This window comes from Bos indicus, chromosome 7 (genome assembly GCF_029378745.1).
Source record: "Bos indicus isolate NIAB-ARS_2022 breed Sahiwal x Tharparkar chromosome 7, NIAB-ARS_B.indTharparkar_mat_pri_1.0, whole genome shotgun sequence".
NCBI classification, from domain to species: Eukaryota; Metazoa; Chordata; class Mammalia; order Artiodactyla; family Bovidae; genus Bos; species Bos indicus.
In genome coordinates, this window is record NC_091766.1 from 51,631,681 (window position 1) to 51,654,025 (window position 22,345).

The 22,345-nt window shown below is 42.1% G+C and overlaps 1 protein-coding gene across 11 annotated transcripts in view; it reads left to right on the top strand.

Moving 5' to 3' along the window:
* LOC109562119 (protocadherin alpha-13) overlaps positions 1–22,345 on the top strand; it is a 209,897-nt gene that overhangs the window by 45,302 nt on the left and 142,250 nt on the right. The window contains exon 2 of one of the 11 annotated variants that reach the window (XM_070793729.1): positions 1,676–5,425. The exons of 7 other annotated variants lie outside the window; for them this stretch is intronic. In XM_070793729.1, coding sequence (XP_070649830.1) covers positions 1,676–1,744 — 69 coding nt within the window. In that variant the 3' untranslated portion in view covers positions 1,745–5,425. Of the gene's footprint in view, positions 1–1,675; positions 7,811–10,708; positions 16,059–16,191; positions 21,587–22,345 lie in introns of those variants that run through there. 3 more of the 11 variants (XM_019965072.2, XM_070793720.1, XM_070793726.1) reach the window with 3 other exon arrangements.

Sequence of the window (22,345 nt, forward strand, 5' to 3'; positions counted from 1 at the left end):
ATCTATTTCCCATGAAGTGATGGGACTGGACGCCATGATCTTCGTTTTCTGAATGTTGAGCTTTAAGCCAACTTTTTCACTCTCCTCTTTCACTTTCATCAAGAGGCTTTGTAGTTCCTCTTCACTTTCTGCCATAAGGGTGGTGTCATCTGCATATCTGAGGTTATTGATATTTCTCCCGGCAATCTTGATTCCAGCTTGTGCTTCTTCCAGCCCAGCGTTTCTCATGATGGACCCTGCATATAAGTTAAATAAGCAGGGTGACAATATACAGCCTTGACGGACTCCTTGTCCTATTTGGAACCAGTCTGTTGTTCCATGTCCAGTTCTAACTGTTGCTTCCTGACCTGCATACAGATTTCTCAAGAGGCAGGTCAGGTGGTCTGGTATTCCCATCTCTTTCAGAATTTTCCACAGTTTATTGTGATCCACAGAGTCAAAGGCTTTGACATAGTCAATAAAGCAGAAGTAGATGTTTTTCTGGAACTCTCTTGCTTTTTTGATGATCCAGCGGATGTTGGCAATTTGATCTCTGGTTCCTCTGCCTTTTCTAAATCCAGCTTGAACCTCAGGAAGTTCACGGTTCACATATTGCTGAAGCCTGGCTTGGAGAATTTTGAGCATTACTTTATTAGCATGTGAGAAGGTAGTTTGAGCATTCTTGGGCATTGCCTTTCTTTGGCATTGGAATGAAAACTGAACTTTTCCAGTCCTGTGGCCACTGCTGAGTTTTCCAAATTTGCTGGCATATTGAGTGCAGCACTTTCACAGTATCATCTTTCAGGATTTGGAATAGCTCAACTGGAATTCCATCACCTCCACTAGCTTTGTTTGTAGTGATGCTTTCTAAGGCCCACTTGACTTCACATTCCAGGATGTATGGCTCTAGGTCAGTGATCATACCATCGTGATTATCTGGGACATGAAGATCTTTTTTGTACAGTTCTTCTGTGTATTCTTGCCACCTCTTCTTGATATCTTCTGCTTCTGTTAGGTCCATACCATTTCTGTCCTTTATCAAGCCCATCTTGCATGAAATGTTCCCTTGGTATCTCTTTAGTTATAAAGAATAATAATTTCTTCTCAAAATTTAAATGTTTTCATCCTATATTTATTATAGACCAGAAGTTATAAAAATAGGTAATACAAAACAGGAATAATAAAAATAGGAACTATCAGGTTATTCCTTGTAGGTCCAATGTTTAGAACTCAGTGCTTTCACTACTGGAGACCCAAGTTTGTCAATCCCTAATAGGAGGAATAAGATTCTGCAAACTACTCAGCCAAACAAAGAAAAAATCCCCAAGGAGAAAATACACAAAAAACTCACAATACAATATCCTCTCAATACAATATCAAATAGATCGTTTTACCGTTTCAAGATATGTACTTTACTATCAGATAATTTTTGTCATGTCAATCATTTAATATGTTTTGAGGATGTAAGTATAGTAAATAATTGCTTTTAGACTGATAAAAATCTACTTAACTCTAATTATTAATATTGAATAAACTACTATCAGCCCTTTGTAGATGAGTTGGAGTAGTGTGGGAAAATATTTTGCATTGATTTTTATTTTCTATATGACTTAGAAAAATATTTTGAATAGAAGAAGTGTGTATTAATGCCATTCTTGGTGATCAACTGATAAATTTATAAATTTTCATTACATAGAATATGCAGATGTTGCTGCTGCTGCTGCAAAGTCACTTCAGTCGTGTCCGACTCTGTGCGACCCCATAGACGGCAGCCCACCAGGCTCCCCCGTCCCTGGGATTCTCCAGGCAAGAATGCTGGAGTGGGTTGCCATTTCCTTCTCCAATGCATGAAAGTGAAAAGTGAAAGTGAAGTCACTCAGTCATGTCCGACTCTTAGCGACCCCATAGACTGCAGCCTACCAGGCTCCTCCGCCCATGGGATTTTCCAGGCAAGAGTACTGGAGTGGGGTGCCATTGCCTTCTCCAATGCAGATGTTAGGACCCATTAATTCAAGTAAAGATTTTTAGTGTTATAGAGCAAAATTTTGAAAGTCCAAGAAGGTTTATTAGTTTGCCATTTCATTTTTTCATTATTTTGCTTCTTCTTGTCTTTTTAAAATATTTTTTCTTATAACTCTTTGACCTGCCTTGATGTTAATCAGACAGCCATAGATTTTGAGCATCTTCCTTTGGAGAAAATGGAGGAATTTAATGGAACAGAATGAAGGGTTTCTGGTATTCTCAATTCTTATAACTTGTTATTAACATATTTCTTCATCTTATTATCAGTTATGGTCAGCAATATAATAATTTGTGATCTCATGTTATTTCCTTTGATCAATTGTAAGTAATCTGAAATCAGTGTTATTTTGCAGTTTATTTTATATTTCTTACCATGCCATCACTGCCTATATTTGGTTATTAAAAGTACATGACATAAAAGGAATAATTAAATTTTAGTCTTCAACTTAAATGGCTGTGTATTGTTATATATGCTTATTTTTATTGTACTGCTTGAATCAAGTATGGAGTTTTAACCTTGTGAAAGTGATGGTACTCTTAGATTTCCTATTCCAAGCTTATCTGATTCTCAGGTATAACTTTAATCACTCAATTCTCCTCCTAAATGTTTATTTTTTAAAAATCCCTTAATTAGAAACAAAGACTGTTTCCACCACCTACCATTTACTTGACAACTCTCATAATTTCAATCATTTTAGTTCTGTGTTCCTCCAACTCTCTAATTGGTATTTGAATTTCAATTTGGAAGTATGCCTGTCACAAAGAGGGAGTCAAAATCTATATCTGTATTTTAATGTTTTTCACTATTTTATTAATGCAGAGCTTTTAGCTATTAAATATTTCTTAACTGAAAGGCACCAGAGCTCAGTTATTAAATACTGTGAACCCTGAAGCATCTTGTATCAAAATTTCATCTCTATGAATTTTTCTTCATATAACATTTATTAAAGCATCTGTTATTTCAATTCCTTGGTTTCACATCCTATGAATGATGAATGAGTTCTATTGCATAGAATTTTTGTATCAAATAAGTAAATACTTATAAAATTGCTTATAAAACTATGGCAAGTACTATGTGCATAAGAAAATCTGATTACTATTATTCAAAAGTACAAGGAGTTCATATTTGGAAATGGAAAAACTAAAATATTTGAAAGTCATTATGACCTTCCATATTACTCTTATGTAAAAATCGTCTTTTGTGAAGTTATTTTCAGATTAACCTAGAATGTCTCAATGCTTTGAATTCTTTGGGGTAGAATAAAAAATTCATCTAAAAGTCAGTTGTTACAGGTTTTGGAAAGTCCAATTAGCACTCTGGGTATAGAAAATCTTTTTGGATCTAGAAAGTTATTTAGATAAAACCTCCTTAGGGAAAGTCTAGACAATCTTGTGTGGACAGTGATGTATTTTTCCATGCTTATAAATTGCTTCAAATCAGAAGTCTGAGAATGTGTTTGAAATCTTTGTTCTTTTCCATTAGTAGTGCTTCCTTTTCCTTAAAAAGAAATACACAATATGTCTTATTGATGATTTAAAAATTAGTAGTACTTACGTCCTACTAACTAAGGAAGTAAGCCTTATATATAGAGTGTTATAGAATAACTTTTAAAATATAGCTATTTATCTTCATTAAACATTAATAGATCTTTAGAGGATCTTTAGAGATCTTTAGAGGATTCTAAGACCATGACATGCCAGAAACCACTGAATTATGAACACCCAGCCTCTGACTTTGAAAAGCTTGAGATAAAAAACACATGAGTCATACAAGTTAAAAGAAGATATTAAAACAGGTATAAAAGTGGGGCTGCAGTTGAAAGAAAATCATTCCTTGTTTGCATTTTTAAAGGAACACTTGGAAGGGTCATGGTGTTTTCAAACGAGTAAATTTCCCCTGAACACTTCTGTGAAGGAGAAAATTAAGCAAACTTGAAGACACCCACAGGCCTCAGTTGACTGGAAACTTGGAATAATCCATTTTGATGAAAACATATGGTTCACATAAAATAAAGGCAAAAAAGTGATATGAAAATATCTCTTAATTTTGAGTACTAGACTAAGTCACTTTGAGTAGTAGATTAAGAAATTTGGATTCTTCAGAAGTTAGTTGGGAGCTAGCAAAAGATTTTAAGCAAAGGAGTCAACATCGTATTTCAAAAGTTTGGATGGAAAGAAAATCTAGGAAGCTACTGCAATAATCAAGGATAACAGCATTAGGTAAAAATGTTTCTTAGCTTGCTATAGGAATATGAAAGAAAAGAAAGATACATAGAAGCATCAGTGGCACCATAAACTGATAATTTTTCCTCTACCAATTAAACTTTTAAAAAATTTATATTGGAGTATAGTTGACTTACACTTTTACTCTTGAGAGGCACTAAAATCTAGATGCGAGTAATCTATTTGCTGTTTGAAATGAGAGCAGAATTCACAAGTGAACTTTCCTTGTTAAGTAGATACTAAGAAGGAAGAATCCCAAGCATAGCTTCAAAACTGGAAACTGGCCTAAGTACTAAAGATGAACAAAAATGAAATTAAAATATATTATGAAAAGATAGAATATAAACTATATTGGGGATTTTAAAAAAATATTCATAAATATTAAGGCTTGGAAAAATTGAACTATATAGATATAGGCATGCAACACACTTATGGAAACAAGTTATATAATTTCTAATAAAAATATAAAATAGTATCTTGGTACACTATATAATAAAGCAAATTCTGTTCTCATTTTACATACATTCAATTCATAAAATTACTTAAGAAAATACTCAGTTAATTGCTCAATTTCCTAAATTATTTTTTCAGACATGTGAGAGTTTCTTTCTCAACGGTAGGGTTTCCTAGAGACCCTGGAAATAGTCACCAAAATCTTATAGCCAAAACCCTAAATCTATAAATGTGGAAGATCCTGAATTACAAGATGAAAGAATCTTCCACTTTAAAATTCCTGGTTGTTCGATCATTTTTATTTTTACTTCATTTCTGTGATTATTTTAAAATTGTGTGGAATGTTTTCTCAGATGACAAAAGTTCACAATTTTGGTTTATACTAAACTTTTAGAGGTACTTAATTTGCTAGAATGCCTCCAACAAGACTCAAATACTGTTCTCTATTTCATTAATGATTAAGAAAAAATTCAGAGAAGGAAGTAAAATTTCTTAGGATAAGGTAAAATGTTCAGCCATGGAGTATGTACTTACTTTTTGGGCCACGTGATGTCACTCTCCGCCGAGAAATTCTCTGATCCAAGGCGACAGCCATCTTTGAGGCTTAGGAAATATGCTAGAGTCTTTTATAGTTTCCTAGTGCAGAACGATGACGAACACAGCAGGATGGAACTGACGGAATCAGAAGATTTCCCTTAATATTGAGAAATTTTTCGCTAAGAAGAAATAAGCTCGACTATTTGAAATGCTGTGCGCAAGTCAAGGTAACCAAGGGAACCGGAATCTACTACTGTTGTTTGTCACCCTCGCAGCCTGGGAGACAGGGAGTGGCCAGGTTCGTTATTCAGTTATGGAGGAGGCCAAACACGGCACCTTCGTGGGCCACATCGCCCAGGACCTAAGGCTGGAGCTGCAAGAGCTGGTGCCCCGCTTGTTCCAGTTGGATTCCAAAGGTCTTGGGGACCTTCTGGAGGTAAATCTGCAGAATGGCATTTTGTTTGTGAATTCTCGGATCGACCGAGAGGAGCTGTGCGGGCGGAGCGCGGAGTGCAGCATCCACTTGGAGGTGATCGTGGACCGGCCGCTGCAGGTGTTCCATGTGGAGGTGGAGGTGAAGGACATTAACGACAATCCTCCTGTGTTCCAGGGGACACAAAAGAATCTGTTTATCGCTGAATCCAGGCCGCTTGACTTTCGGTTTCCACTAGAGGGCGCCTCCGACGCAGATATCGGGGAGAACGCTCTGTTGACTTACAGGCTGAGCTCCAGTGAGTATTTCTCTCTGGAGGTACCAACCACCGACCAACAGGTAAAACCTCTCAGTCTTGTATTACGCAAACCTTTAGACAGGGAAGAATCTCCGGAACTTCATTTAGTGCTCACGGCCACTGACAGAGGCAAACCTGAGCTGACTGGCACCGTTCAGTTACTCATCAACGTGCTGGACGCCAATGACAACGCTCCAGTTTTTGATAGAACACTCTATGCTGTGAAATTAGCAGAAAATGTCCCTAATGGAACGTTGGTAATTAAACTTAACGCCTCAGATTTAGACGAAGGCTTGAATGCGGATATTATTTATTCATTCTCTAGTGACGCTTCTCCTGATATAAAATTTAAGTTCTACATAGACCCTGTAAGTGGGGAAATTACAGTTACAGGACACATCGATTTTGAAGAAAGAAAAACCTACAAAATCCGAGTAGAGGCGACTGATAAAGGCTACCCACCCCTGACTGGTCACTGTACAGTTCTTGTGGAAGTTTTGGATGTTAATGACAATGCTCCTAAGTTGACTATCAAAACTCTCTGGCTCCCCATCAGAGAGGATGCACAGCTGGGGACAATCATCGCCCTGATCAGTGTGATTGACGGAGATGAAGGTGAAAATGGACAGGTGACCTGTTTTCTGACGCCTCATGTCCCCTTCAAGCTAGTGTCCACCTTCAAGAATTACTATTCGCTGGTCCTGGACAGTGCCTTGGATCGTGAGAGCGTAGCGAACTATGAAGTAGTAGTGACTGCGAGGGATGGGGGCTCGCCTTCGTTGTCGGCCACGGCCAGCGTGTCCGTGGAGGTGGCCGACGTGAACGACAATGCGCCCGCGTTCCCGCAGCCCGAGTACACGGTGTTCGTGAAGGAGAACAACCCGCCCGGCTGCCACATCTTCACCGTGTCGGCGTGGGACGCGGACGCGCAGGAGAACGCGCTGGTGTCCTACTCGCTGGTGGAGCGGCGGGTGGGCGAGCGCGCGCTGTCGAGCTTCGTGTCGGTGCACGCGGAGAGCGGCAAGGTGTACGCGCTGCAACCGCTGGACCACGAGGAGCTGGAGCTGCTGCAGTTCCAGGTGAGCGCGCGCGACGCGGGTGTGCCGCCCCTGGGCAGCAACGTGACGCTGCAGGTGTTCGTGCTGGACGAGAACGACAACGCGCCCGCGCTGCTGCCGCCCGGGTCAGGCAGAGGACCCAGCGCGGTGAGCCAAGTGGTGTCGAGGTCCATGGACGCGGGCCACGTGGTGGCGAAGGTGCGCGCGGTGGACGCGGATTCGGGCTACAACGCGTGGCTGTCGTACGAGCTGCAGCCGGCGGCGGGTGGCGCACGCAGCCCGTTCCGCGTGGGGCTGTACACCGGCGAGATCAGCACGACGCGTGCCCTGGACGAGGCGGACGCGCCGCGCCAGCGCCTGCTGGTGCTGGTGAAGGACCACGGCGAGCCGGCGCTGACGGCCACGGCCACCGTGCTGCTGTCGCTGGAGGACAGCGGCCAGGCGCCCAAGGCCTCTTCGCGGGCGTTGTCTGGTGCAGCCGGCGCAGAGACGGCGTTAGTGGATGTGAACGTGTACCTGATCATCGCCATCTGCTCGGTGTCCAGCCTGTTGGTGCTCACGCTGCTGCTGTACACGGCGCTGCGATGCTCGGCGCCGCCCAGCGAAGGCGTGTGTGGACCCCTGAAGCCCAGGCTGGTGTGCTCCAGCGCGATGGGGAGCTGGTCTTACTCGCAGGAGAGGCGACAGAGGGTGTGCTCTGGGGAGGGGCCGCCCAAGACCGACCTCATGGCCTTCAGCCCCAGCCTGCCTCCGTGTCCTGGATCTGTAGCCAATGATCCACAGGCTTCTTTGGACTCCTCTGGTAAGGTGGGTTATTCTAATATTTTATTTGTTCATTTTTGTATTCTGTCTTGAAAAATATCTTAATTATCTTCTAAGGTATATTAGAATAGTTTTCATCCATTTATCCTAGTTCTGCCAGAATGTTTAAATTTATTTGCAGAAAGTGAATACCTTTATTTATTTTTTTGAGTTTTTTTGTTTGTACTTTAATAGAGAATTATTATAAACCATGCACTAAACAGATATTTATTGGGACTGAATTCATTTTATTTAGAACCTGTTCTGGGAGTCATATTGAATTCCTGATCCATTGTTGCCGCCTTACCTGAAAACTATTAGGTGTAAACAAATTTAGTCGTTACACTTTATGTAAATGGAAACACCATTCTAAACTACGCATGGTACTGTAGTCTTAATTCTTTTGTTTTTAAGCAACCCAATAGCAGGTATAGTGAGTGGGCTTCCCTGGTAGCTCAGATGGTGAAGTCTGTCTGCAATGTTTGATCCCCTGGGTCGGGAAGATCCCCTGGAGGAGGAAATGATAACCCACTTTAGTACTCTTGCCTGGAAAATCCCGTGGACAGAAGAGCCTGGTAGGCTATAGTCCATGGGGTCTCAAAGAGTTGGACACGACTGAGCAACTTTACTTTTACTTTACTTTACTATAGCAGGTATATGAGTAACCGTGACCTTGTTAACTTTTTAGTTGTCTACCTTTTTGGAGACATGGTGGTCAGCAATAATTAGTATCTGTAACTTCAATGAGCACCTTCCTCTATGCCTAGAAAAGAGATGCTTTACTTTAGGAATCTCATTTTGAATGTAAGTGTTTCAAATATAACTCATTCCCTCTTGTTAAAAAAATTTTTTTTTACATTGTCTGACAATGTAGTTCACAAGAAAGTGTTGGTTAAGAATCTTTTCTACCACTTAGAAAATTTCCTGAAAGTCATGTTTTATCATTGAAAATACTTCCTGAAAAGTACTCTCTTTCCTCAAGAAGACTTTCTGCTTTTAAATTTTTTTCTGTTAGTGATATAATAATGCTCAAGCATTAAAATATATTCTACATTCTGCACTTTGAATTATCTTGAAATTAACTGTATGGAACTTAAGCAGTTTAGAAGAGGATTTTTTTTTCTTTCAATAGTCCAAAAGACAGAAGTCTGTAGATGAGGTTGTGCACCTTTAAATTTATTACATGTTAAAGTTACAATTCTTGGATTGTGGATTGTGAGTTTCAAATTGGTGGTTCTCCATACTCTGGTTAGTCTGAACATTCATTTTCTTTTCTAATTTATATTTTAAAAACTTCCTTTATTCTTGCATTGTAGTTGTGTAATGCACCTTGTATTTCTACTCAGGGATTTTATTCTTTATTGTGTCAGGTGTTTTACAAGGTATTTCTTAATTAAAAATTCAGCAGAGGAAAATCAGAATGGCTTTGAGAGTAGAGCCACCATATAACCATAAATGTGCTAGTAAAATCTCTTAAAATAAAACACTTCAGTGCTTTTCTTTTTTCCAAAGAACACATTTGGTATATGCTACAAAGCAATCTGGAAAAGGTCAGTTTTCATTCCAATCCCAAAGAAAGGCAATGCCAAAGAATGCTCAAACTACCACACAATTGCACTCATCTCACATGCTAGTAAAGTAATGGTCAAAATTCTCCAAGCCAGGCTTCAGCAATATGTGAACCATGAACTTCCTGAGGCTCAAGCTGGTTTTAGAAAAGGCAGAGGAACCAGAGATCAAATTGCCAACATCTGCTGGATCATGGAAAAAACAAGAGTTCCAGAAAAACATCTATTTCTGCTTTATTGACTATGTCAAAGCCTTTGACTCTGTGGATCACAATAAACTGTGGAAAATTCTGAAAGAGATGGGAATACCAGACCACCTGACCTGCCTCTTGAGAAATCTGTATGCAGGTCAGGAAGCAACAGTTAGAACTGGACATGGAACAACAGACTGGTTCCAAATAGGACAAGGAGTCCGTCAAGGCTGTATATTGTCACCCTGCTTATTTAACTTATATGCAGGGTCCATCATGAGAAACGCTGGGCTGGAAGAAGCACAAGCTGGAATCAAGATTGCCGGGAGAAATATCAATAACCTCAGATATGCAGATGACACCACCCTTATGGCAGAAAGTGAAGAGGAACTACAAAGCCTCTTGATGAAAGTGAAAGAGGAGAGTGAAAAAGTTGGCTTAAAGCTCAACATTCAGAAAACGAAGATCATGGCGTCCAGTCCCATCACTTCATGGGAAATAGATGGGGAAACAGTGGAAACAGAGTCAGACTTTATTTTTCTGGGCTCCAAAATCACTGCAGATGGTGACTGCAGCCATGAAATTAAAAGACACTTACTCCTTGGAAGGAAAGTTATGTCCAACCTAGATAGCGTATTGAAAAGCAGAGACATTTCTTTGCCAACAAAGGTCCGTCTAGTCAAGGTGATAGTTTTTCCTGTGGTCATGTATGGATGTGAGAGTTGGACTGTGAAGAAGGCTGAGCGCCAAAGAATTGATGCTTCTGAAGTGTGGTGTTGGAGAAGACTCTTGAGAGTCCCTTGGACTGCAAGGAGATCCAACCAGTCCCTTCTGAAGGAGATCAGCCCTGGGATTTCTTTGGAAGGAATGATGCTAAAGCTGAAACTCCAGTACTTTGGCCACCTGGTGTGAAGAGTTGACTCATTGGAAAAGACTCTGATGCTGGGAGGGATTGGGGGCAGGAGGAGAAGGGGACGACAGAGAATGAGATGGCTGGATGGCATCACTGACTCGATGGACATGAGTCTGAGTGAACTCCGGGAGTTGGTGATGGACAGGGAGGCCTGGCGTGCTGTGATTCATGGGGTCACAAAGAGTCAGACACGACTGAGCGACTGAACTGAACAAAGCAATCTACTTTTTTTCCATCCTATTTATTTCAAAACTTGAGTATTTTCAGAACTCGTCATAAAACCTATGTCTATTGGCATAACACACTTTAAATCCAGACTTATAGTTTCAATTATTTCTGTCTGTGCACTTTTTCAGTTTCCATATGCCACCTATATGTGGGTCCAGGTATTTGATTATGTTATATGGATTGAGGGATACTAGAAATGTCATTTCCTCCCCCCCCCAAATTCCCACCACTCTTCTAGTATCTTAGACCTAATATTATTCATTAAGTACTTACTACATCTTCTATAATTATACATTTTATTCTTTATCATTTTTAATTGTATCAATATAATTAGTAATTTAGTCCCTTATACTAATCTTTATTCCCTCCCAGAACATGGGTTATCATTGTGTGAAATTTTTCAAATCAGTAAACATCTTAGTAATTGATTTTTCGGGTCATCAGGAAGCATGCTGCTGCTGCTGCTAAGTCACTTCAGTGATGTCCGACTCCGTGCGACCCCATAGATGGCAGCCCACCAGGCTCCCCGATCCCTGGGGTTCTCCAGGCAAGAACACTGGAGTAGGTTGCCATTTCCTTCTCCACAGGAAGCACGAGCACAGTATAATTCAGGGAACTGGGAAGTTCCAAAACAGGGGGAAAGTCCAAAACAGAGAGGTGAGAGCTTGGAAGACATTTCAGTGTTTCGCCTGCCTAGTAACTACCCCTCTGTTTATCTATAGGTAACCTTCTTCACTTTAAGCTAGAATCATGAGACCAACAATGAAGCTCCCCTATGCCAGTCCCTGAATTGTAGTGTCAAGATAGGGCTAACTAAAGTTATGACATTTAGACACTTTTGAAAGTGAAAGGGGCACTATATAGATTTATACAAGAATGCAGACAAACATAGAGGGTATCCAGGCAGACTGGGGTCTGTGGTCAGCCTATCCTCAAAACTGAACGTTCTGGTTCCCAGACATCATCTCAAATTTCTGAAATTACCAGTAAAATTTGTATTTTAGCAAACATTCCAGTTAACTCTTATCCAACTGAAGTTTTAGATGCAATAGCCCTAATGAGTTGCTTGGGAAAGTAAGTTCTTATTATTTGACAAGATGTAACTTAACTACACTACTTTTTATTCATTATTGGAGATTTATATTGGGACATTTATGCTATTAATTGGTTCAAAAATGCTCATTAACAGCAATAGAATTTACCTCATATCATTATCTTGTGTTGAGATGATTAATCAATGATAAACTTATTTTTAGACTCCAGATAGTATTGACAGCTCACACTGAACATTGCTATTATGTATGGATAGATGAACTCATTTAAATTTTTATTATGTTTTGTAAGAAAAGTAACTCTTAAAATCAGGATTTGAATAGACTTTGACACTAGAATCATTCTAAAGGAGTATAGGACCATAAAATCAGAATTTAGCAGCATACATACATCAGTGAATTAACTGACCCTCATTCCTATAAATTTTCATATTCATAAATATTCTATTTTCCAGCTCTTAATAACTGTAAGAGTTCAAAATTATTGATTTCTTTTAAAAATAAAAACATAGTCAAAGAAATTATCCTTTGGATCAGACAAAACTCCTAAGTTTTCCTTTTTGGAAAAGGAGAAACTTCAGGTTTTATCATTATTGTAGATGTATTAATTGAGAATTTCAGTTACTGAATATTTGATTCCAGGAATTTTGAGATAAAATATTTTTACCACAGGTGATGAAAAACTATTGAAACACAAAATTATTAGATAATGCCAAAACTCTATATTTGGGGTGTTTGAAAAAACATAAATATGACAAGGATGAAATTAGTTGTCTCTGAAAGTAGAAATCAAAGTATAACATTATTTTATTTTAAATCACAATTAAGATTTTTTGCTCATGTAAGATGTGTATAAAAAACTGAAACTTCTCCCAGTATAACTAATTTCTCAATATAAGCACTTTTCTGTTCCTTAAAGATAGGAACACTGCTCAGCCTGTGCAGTAGCAATAGTAAAGGCTTTATAGGGTGACACCATTCTATAGGTAACAGTTTTTCCCAAAGAGCCAATTTTGATCTTGAGCCTTATGAATACAATGTGGCTGAAGTGAGCTGAGAGTAACAGCCATTTATGAAACACTCACTCTCCTTAAAGTACTATCCTAGGCACTTAATATATCATAATTCATGCAACCACCATATTATTATTAATCTTCTATGAATGTTATCAAAGTGGAAACTGAGATGTAGAGGTTAAATTATTTTCCTTAAGTCACACAGCTAGTAAGTTGAAGACTAGGAATAAAAAGAGAGGAATTTCTGATGTTGAAGCCTGTGACCTTCTCTCTGCATTCTAGTGATGATTGGCATTTAGAAGTTGCAAATACCTCACAGAGAAGTGATGATTGAAATTAATGTCTGAATAAGGTTTATTTAATATAAAAATAATGATGAAGAGAGTGAATTGTGTTAGAAGTTGAAGAGAGTTAAATTCGTTATCCAACAAAATGCTAGTACACTCAGTATTATACAAATACTAAAGTTGTCTTCAAATTTAACTAATGACAATCATGGTTGGAAGGAATTACTTCTGGGTGCTTTTCCATTAAAGAAAATGCTGCACTGCATATGGACAATGATCATTATTATATACAAAAGAAACATAATGTGTCTTTGAAAGTTCATAAAGATACGAATTTGTGAAAATAGGATGAAAAGATACGAATGAGTTGTTAAACTCATGGAATTGTACTTACACATTAAGCCACCGGATGTCGCTGTCTTCCACAAAAATGGCTTTTCAGAACAGACTCAATCCTGTTTCTCAAGGACGAGGAAGGAGCTACATTCGGAGATCTCAGCCATTTTGATAAAATTGAATGTAAGATACGGAATAGGAAAATTCGGAGCGTGTGGGTGTGTTCTAGATGACCCAGTTATTGATTTGTAAAACAGAAGAAGGGTATGATGTTGGTCAACAGACCCAGCGGTCTGAGCACCCGGCGCCTGCTTCTCTCCTTTCTGTTTGTTGCAGCATGGGACGCTGGGAGCGGCCAGGTCCACTACTCGGTCCTGGAGGAGGCTAAACACGGCACTTTCGTGGGTCGCATCGCTCAGGACCTGGGGCTGGAGCTGGCGGAGCTCGTGCCCCGCCTTTTCCGGATTGCATCCAAAGGCCGCGGGGACTTTCTGGAGGTGAATCTGCAGAATGGCATTTTGTTTGTGAATTCTCGGATCGACCGGGAGGAGCTGTGCGGGCGGAAAGCGGAGTGCAGCATCCACCTGGAGGTGATCGTGGAACGGCCGCTGCAGGTATTCCATGTGGAGGTGGAGGTGAAGGACATTAACGACAACCGGCCGGTTTTCTCCACCTCAGAGCAAAAGCTCTCAATTCTGGAATCTCAACCGCTTGACTCTCGATTTCCTCTAGAAGGCGCATCTGATGCGGATATTGGAGAGAACGCAATGCTTACTTACGGACTCAGTTCAAATGAGTTTTTCACTCTTGATATTATAAACAAAAAGGACAAAGGCAAATTACCAGTGCTTGTTTTAAGCAAACTGCTGGATCGTGAAGAAAACCCTCAGCTTCGGTTGTTATTAACGGCAACTGATGGAGGCAAACCTGAACTTACCGGATCTGTTACTCTGCAGATCCTGGTGTTAGATGCTAATGACAATGCACCTGTATTTGACCAAACCGTGTACGAAGTTAAGATGTATGAAAATTCAGCGAACCAAACATTAGTCATTTGGCTAAATGCTTCTGATGCGGATGAAGGGATAAACAAGGAAGTAATATATTCATTTAGCTCTTTGGTTCCACCCACCATAAGAAGGAAATTTTTAATTAATGAAAGAACGGGAGAAGTAAGAATCAATGATGCCATTGACTTCGAAGATAGTAACACTTACGAAATTCATGTAGATGTTACAGATAAAGGAAACCTACCCATGGTTGGTCACTGCACCGTCCTAGTGGAAATCCTGGATGAAAATGATAATTCACCTGAGGTGGTTGTCACTTCTTTGGCTCTCCCGGTGCGAGAGGATGCTCAGGTAGGTACTGTCATATCCCTGATCAGCGTGTCCGACCGTGACTCCGGCGCCAACGGGCAGGTCACCTGCTCACTAACACCTGAAAGCCCCTTCAAACTAGTGTCCACCTTCAAGAATTACTATTCATTAGTGTTGGACAGCGTCTTGGATCGCGAGAGCGTGGCGAACTATGAGGTGGTGGTGACTGCGAGAGATGGGGGCTCGCCTTCATTGTCGGCCACGGCCAGCGTGTCCGTGGAGGTGGCCGACGTGAACGACAATGCGCCCGCGTTCGCGCAGCCTGAGTACACGGTGTTTGTGAAGGAGAACAACCCGCCCGGCTGCCACATCTTCACCGTGTCGGCGCGAGACGCCGACGCGCAGGAGAACGCGCTGGTGTCCTACTCGCTGGTGGAGCGACGCGTGGGCGAGCGCGCGCTGTCGAGCTACGTGTCGGTGCACGCGGAGAGCGGCAAGGTGTATGCGCTGCAGCCGCTGGACCACGAGGAGCTGGAGCTGCTGCAGTTCCAGGTGAGCGCGCGCGACGCGGGCGTGCCTCCCCTGGGCAGCAACGTGACGCTGCAGGTGTTCGTGCTGGACGAGAACGACAACGCGCCCGCGCTGCTGCCGTCCGGGCCAGGTGGAGGACCCAGCGCGGTGAGCCAAGTGGTATCCAGGTCCGTGGACGCGGGCCACGTGGTGGCGAAGGTGCACGCGGTGGACGCGGACTCGGGCTACAACGCGTGGCTGTCGTACGAGCTGCAGCTGGCGGCGGGTGGCGCACGCAGCCCGTTCCGCGTGGGGCTGTACACCGGCGAGATCAGCACGACGCGTGCCCTGGACGAGGCGGACGCGCCGCGCCAGCGCCTGCTGGTGCTGGTGAAGGACCACGGCGAGCCGGCGCTGACGGCCACGGCCACCGTGCTGCTGTCCCTGGAGGACAGCGGCCAGGCGCCCAAGGCCTCTTCGCGGGCGTTGTCTGGTGCAGCCGGCGCAGAGACGGCGTTAGTGGATATGAACGTGTATCTGATCATCGCCATCTGCTCGGTGTCCAGCCTGTTGGTGCTCACGCTGCTGCTGTACACGGCCCTGAGGTGCTCGGCGCCGCCCAATGAGGGCGCGTGCGGGCCGGTGAAGCCCAGGCTGGTGTGCTCCAGCGCGGTGGGGAGCTGGTCTTACTGTCAGCAGAAGCAGCAGAAGGTGTGCTCCAGCGAGGGGCCGCCCAAGACCGACCTCATCGCCTTCAGTCCCAGTCTTCCTCCGTGTCCGCAACCAGAGGTGGAAGTGGAAGAACAATCTATTGGAGGCGACCACTCTATCAAGGTGGGTTATTGCTTTTTATTTTCATGCTTTGCTGCGTGAATATTTTATCCCGTTTCCCCGCCTCAAATATATTTCTTGGAGTATCTTTCTTTTGTCTAAAGAACATATCTTTCTATAAAATATCTCAAAGATTTCTTGTAATAAGTTTTGTAATATTGTTTTTTTTCTAAAAATTCACTTTATATTTTCTTTACAGTGCCCTCTGCATCACCTTTTGATTGATACTTCAATTTTTAGTAAATGCCATGTATACTAAATTCATTTATATTTTCCAGTACAAATATTTGGTGTGTGTTGCAGGTTTTAATGTTTTTTTCCAAAAACCAGTATCTTTTAATGTTACAAATATTTGTAAGAAAAGTACTTTATTATTAAATCTAAAATTTAAATAACTCTATTGCATTAACAAAAAGACTGCTATGATTAATTCCCTCTGTGATAAAAATGTGGGTTTTGCTCCTTAAATAAAGAATATGTGTAGTGCAACATAACTTTTAATGCATACTTGAACTTCAGTGTTTACACCTTGGAGTATGTAGACTGGGAGATAGTTCATAAAATATGTCCTAATAAATGGAATTAAGTGTTTTGGACTCAAAATATTTTTCATTTTTATTTATTTTTTTACTGATTTAAAATTTTAATGTGACAATGTCTTCCAGTGGCTCTGTTATTAAGATAAATCTATTTTTTATTTTTTTAAATATTTGCTTGTACTGAATCTTTGTTGTTGTGTAGACTTTTCTCTAGTTGTGGTGATTAGGGCTTTCCCTCTAATTGCTGTGCATGGGTTTCTTATTGCAGTGACTTCCCTTTGCAAAGCACAGGCTTTTGGGCTCATGGGCTTCAGTAGTTGAAGCACATGGGCTCAGTAATTGCCACTTCAGGGCTCTGGAGCACAGGCTCAGTAGTTGTGGTGCAGGGGCTTAGTTGCTTGGCAGCATGTGGAATCTTCCCAGACCAGGGATGGAACCCCTATCTTCTATATTAGCAGGCAGATTCCTTACCACTGAACCACCAGGGAAGCCCAACATAAATATTTTTAACAAGTTTGTGGACAGTTTCTTTCATTCAATTCAGAAGGACTGACATTTTAGAATGAAGTCATATAAATTTCCTGAGTCAAGGATTACTCTCATCCCCTCCCTCTGGGAGCCACCCAGCTTGAGGGAGGGATCTTAATTTCTCCAGGAGGGATGGAACCAGAGCCTGCTGCAGAGGAAGCACTGAATCCTAACCTTTGGACCACTAGGGAAATCCCCAAGGATTGCTTTTAACATTCTTGCCAAAAAAGGAGTTAGTCCATTTGTTTTGAAACTATAACATCTTATTTTTATAACTCTGTTTAACATGCTCTGTATTAGATGGCATTAAAATGAGGCAAATTATTAGTATTCCTGGCTCTCAATGGCTTAGCATTTGTGATAGCCTGTTTCAAGATGAGTGAAGAACCCACAGGTTTATTAATATACTGTAGTGATTTAGCTATATGATAACCTTGATATGTGGGAGCTTTAAAAGCTATCTTTCATATGTTCTTAATCAATGAAGCAACTCTTGAAGCCAAAAGTGGAACAGATCTTCAGCATGGAGTCATTCCCATAGGAACTGGAGTATTTCTATCAGCAAATATGCAGAGGTTTGTTTCCTTGTCATATCTCTTTCTGAATTTAGTCACACCTATATGCTAAAATTTTCCTGCTGTCTTCTAGGTAAATATGTTGGTCTTGAATTTATGGTTTCCACAATTAATAAAAGAGAAGTAATTAGAATGAAAAATCTTTGGCATAGAGTTATAATTATTGACTCACTATTTTATAATATGTTCAGAATAAATATTGTAGCTCACTTTTACATGAAATGTGAGATTTCTTTGCATAACCACTTATAATTTTTTTAAGGAGAGAAATGGGATTTTCCAAATGACTGTCCTCTTCCTGGAAAGATTTCAAATATTGGATAGTTAGCTCCTTATCAATCTTGAGAATGATTAAAACATTTTTTCTAAAACAACACTGATAAGCTTTATTGCAATCGATGAATAATTGTTATGCAAATTTCATTGTTTTAAAAAAATTTGAGATAAAAGAGGAAAACAAAATTGACTGATTACATGATATTTAGAATGCTCTTTACACCCTAGTCTCCTTAAGCCAACTTTGGAATAAAATGGGTATGAACAAAGTGACAAATACAATTTGGATTTCTGATCAGTATGGTTTTAGGGGGGATTAGAAAGATTATTTCTACAGATAACAGTGGATATAACACAAATTTAAGTTGACCTTCAGGATGGAGATGACGACATTCACCCTGGGCAGATTTAGTAATTGAAAAAAACTTTTAAATGAGACAAAGATAAACATGTTTCATATTTCCAGGAGTCAGTATTTGGTGAATTCATTAACATCAGAGTAAGTAAGTTTTTGGACAACTTAGAAGAAGTTGCATATTAGCATTGATTCCAAACATCATCATGTTGAGAAGGTAACAGACAGTTGGCATTTTGAGTTATCTTGTACACAACTGGACTAAATGTTTAGAGTAATTTAACACAGTATAAGGTTTAAGCAGTAGAAAATTATAGTGTTAGCAATTAAATAAACTTAGTAAGAGGCCATTCAAAATTATCAAGTTCTGAAAGTCTTTAAAAAACCGTATCACTAGTAACTCACAAACACGGATTTTTTTCACGTTCATATACGTAATAGTGCAGTAGTATATTCTCTTAGATGTCTATATCAAAAATAGAACTCTTCTTGGAATTCTAACTTCTAAATCCAAACCACCTTTAAAGAGTTAGTGGTCACACACAAGGAATGAAAGAATTAAAGGCTGACAAAAACAGACTAATATGAAGGAATCAAGGAAGAAGCCAAGCAAGTGAAAGAAATGGAATGAACGCCAAACGCACTTCCACTTTGACCCACAGGATGTCGTTGTTCTCCAAGGAGAGGATTGTTTTAACGGAAAAAAGTAGATTATTCCCGGAACAGAAAGACCCCTCACTGTTCCGGTGCTTTAAAGACTATACACACACCCAAATTGTTAAGATTAGTTGGGATATCAGGACTAAGACTCAAAAGAAAGATCTCGAAAGGACTACATATTTCTACTCAGAAAATGTGATTTACTAACCAGGAGCGATGTTAGCTTCAGGATCTGGTGGCCGGCGAGCCCGGCGCCTCCTGCTCTCACTTCTGCTTCTCGCAGCCTGGGAGACTGGGAGCAATCATGTCCAGTACTCAGTCCCTGAGGAGGCCAAACACGGCACCTTCGTGGGCCGCATCGCCCAGGACCTCGGGCTGGAGCTGGCGGAGCTGGTGCCGCGCCTGTTCCGGGTGGCATCCAAAGGCCGCGGGGACCTTCTGGAGGTAAATCTGCAGAATGGCATTTTGTTTGTGAATTCTCGGATCGACCGGGAGGAGCTGTGCGGACGGAGCGCGGAGTGCAGCATCCACCTGGAGGTGATTGTGGACCGGCCGCTGCAGGTGTTCTATGTGGAGGTGGAGGTGAAGGACATTAACGACAACCCGCCTGTGTTCCCAGCGACACACAGAAATCTTTTTATTTCCGAAGCTAGGGCTCTTGAGTCTCATTTTTCACTAGAAGGCGCCTCCGACGCAGATATCCGGGAGAACGCTCTGTTGACTTACAGACTGATCCCCAACGAGTATTTCTCTCTGGAAGTACCGAGCAACGATGAGCAGGAAAAACCGCTCGAACTAGTACTAAAAAAACGTTTAGACAGAGAAGTCGCTTCAGAGCTTCTCTTGGTGCTCAAAGCAACGGATGGGGGCAAACCTGAACTGACAGGCACTGTGAAGATAAACATCACAGTGCTGGATGCAAATGACAACGCCCCAGTTTTTGACAAAGCAGTTCATCGTATAAAATTACTGGAAAATGCAAGAAATGGCACACTGATTATTAGACTTAACGCCTCAGATTTGGACGAGGGTTCAAACGGCCACATTCTTTATTCCTTTGCAACTGATGTTTCCTCTAATACAGAAGCCTCTTTTCGCATAGATTCAAACAGCGGAGAAATAAGAGTAAATGGGAAAATAGATTTCGAAGAAACTAAATTATGGAAACTTCAAATAGAAGCAGTTGACAAGGGAAATCCTCCAATGTTTGGTCACTGCACAGTCTTGATAGAAGTCTTGGACATCAATGATAATGCTCCGGAGTTACTAGTGACGTCACTGTTGCTTTCTATTCCAGAGGATGCTCCACTAGGGACCGTCATCACTCTAATCAGTATAACCGACCGTGACGTAGGTAGCAATGCCCAGGTGACCTGCTCACTAACACCACATGTCCCCTTCAAACTGGTGTCCACCTTCAAGAATTACTATTCGCTAGTGCTGGACAGTTCCCTGGACAGAGAGAAAGTGTCAGAATATGCTTTAACACTGATCGCGAAGGACAGGGGCTCGCCTTCCTTGTCCACCACGGCTAGCGTGTCCGTGGAGGTGGCCGACGTAAACGACAACGCGCCCGTGTTCGCGCAGCCCGAGTACACGGTGTTCGTGAAGGAGAACAACCCGCCCGGCTGCCACATCTTCACGGTGTCTGCGCGAGACGCGGACGCGCAGGAGAACGCGCTGGTGTCCTACTCGCTGGTGGAGCGACGCGTGGGCGAGCGCGCGATGTCGAGCTACGTGTCGGTGCACGCAGAGAGCGGCAAGGTGTACGCGCTGCAACCGCTGGACCACGAGGAGCTGGAGCTGCTGCAGTTCCAGGTGGGCGCGCGTGATGCGGGCGTGCCGCCCCTGGGCAGCAACGTGACGCTGCAGGTGTTCGTGCTGGACGAGAACGACAATGCGCCTGCGCTGCTGCCGCCTGGGCCAGGCGGAGGACCCAGCACGGTGAGCCAGGTGGTGTCTAGGTCCGTGGACGCGGGCCACGTGGTGGCGAAGGTGCGCGCGGTGGACGCGGACTCGGGCTACAACGCGTGGCTGTCGTATGAGCTGCAGCTGGCGGCGGATGGCGCACGCAGCCCGTTCCGCGTGGGGCTGTACACCGGCGAGATCAGCACGACGCGTGCCCTGGACGAGGCGGACGCGCCGCGCCAGCGCCTGCTGGTGCTGGTGAAGGACCACGGCGAGCCGGCGCTGACGGCCACGGCCACCGTGCTGCTGTCGCTGGAAGACAGCGGCCAGGCGCCCAAGGCCTCTTCGCGGGCGTTGTCTGGTGCAGCTGGCGCAGAGACGGCGTTAGTGGATGTGAACGTGTACCTGATCATCGCCATCTGCGCAGTGTCCAGCCTGTTGGTGCTTTCGCTGCTGCTGTACACCGCGCTGCGGTGCTCGGCGCCGCCCGGTGAAGGCGTGTGCGGGCCCGTGAAGCCCAGGCTGGTGTGCTCCAGCGCGGTGGGGAGCTGGTCTTACTCGCAGGAGAGGCGACAGAGGGTGTGCTCTGGGGAGGGGCCGCCTAAGACCGACCTCATCGCCTTCAGTCCTAGTGTTCCCCCAGGTTTGAATTCTGGAGATATTGGAGATCAACAGGAGTTTTGCGAGAATGTAAGTACAGTAATTCTGGGACGTATCATGCCTATTAATGTCAATCACGTAGTAGTTCACCAACAAATTACTACAAGTCCATTGCTTGAAATATTTGTTGTCTTTTTCTTGTGATGGTTTATTCTAAAGCACAATGGAAGTCCAGTCATTTTTATTTCTTTTCACCACAATCTTCTTAAACACACTTGAGAATATTATTTAGTTGTTGGAAATAATAATAATAGTAATAATGAAGTAGACTGTCACACCTTCCTGTAAATGAGCAAGGCTAAGTCAGCCAAGAAGGAAAGTATCACTGATGGAAATGGAGCATGTGGGTGAGGCTCAAATATTCTACTTCTCAATTTTGCAGTAAGTTCATTCTTCCTGTTCATTTTTTATTCTATATTATTTGGTGCCCTCCACTAATGTTTGTGCCTTCAAATTTTCCATAATAATGCATAGTTCCATAATTTGGTTAATTTGAGTTTAAACATGGTAGAATTCTTACCTTTCTATAAATTTGTGTATTACTGTCAGGCATGGGCTGTTAAGGTGGCTTAATTTTATAAATAATTTCATTTCTTTATAATCAATAGCATGCTTCTTTCATAAAGTAGGTAGAATTTTAGCCTTTCTTTTGGGTATGATTTTAGTTTTTTGCCTTTAATTCCTTCATGATTTAAACTCCCTTTCTTCATAGTCTTCAAATGCTTGAGATATACAAACTAAATTTTTTTCTAATATAATGATGGGTTTGCTAATTGCCCGATAGCTTGC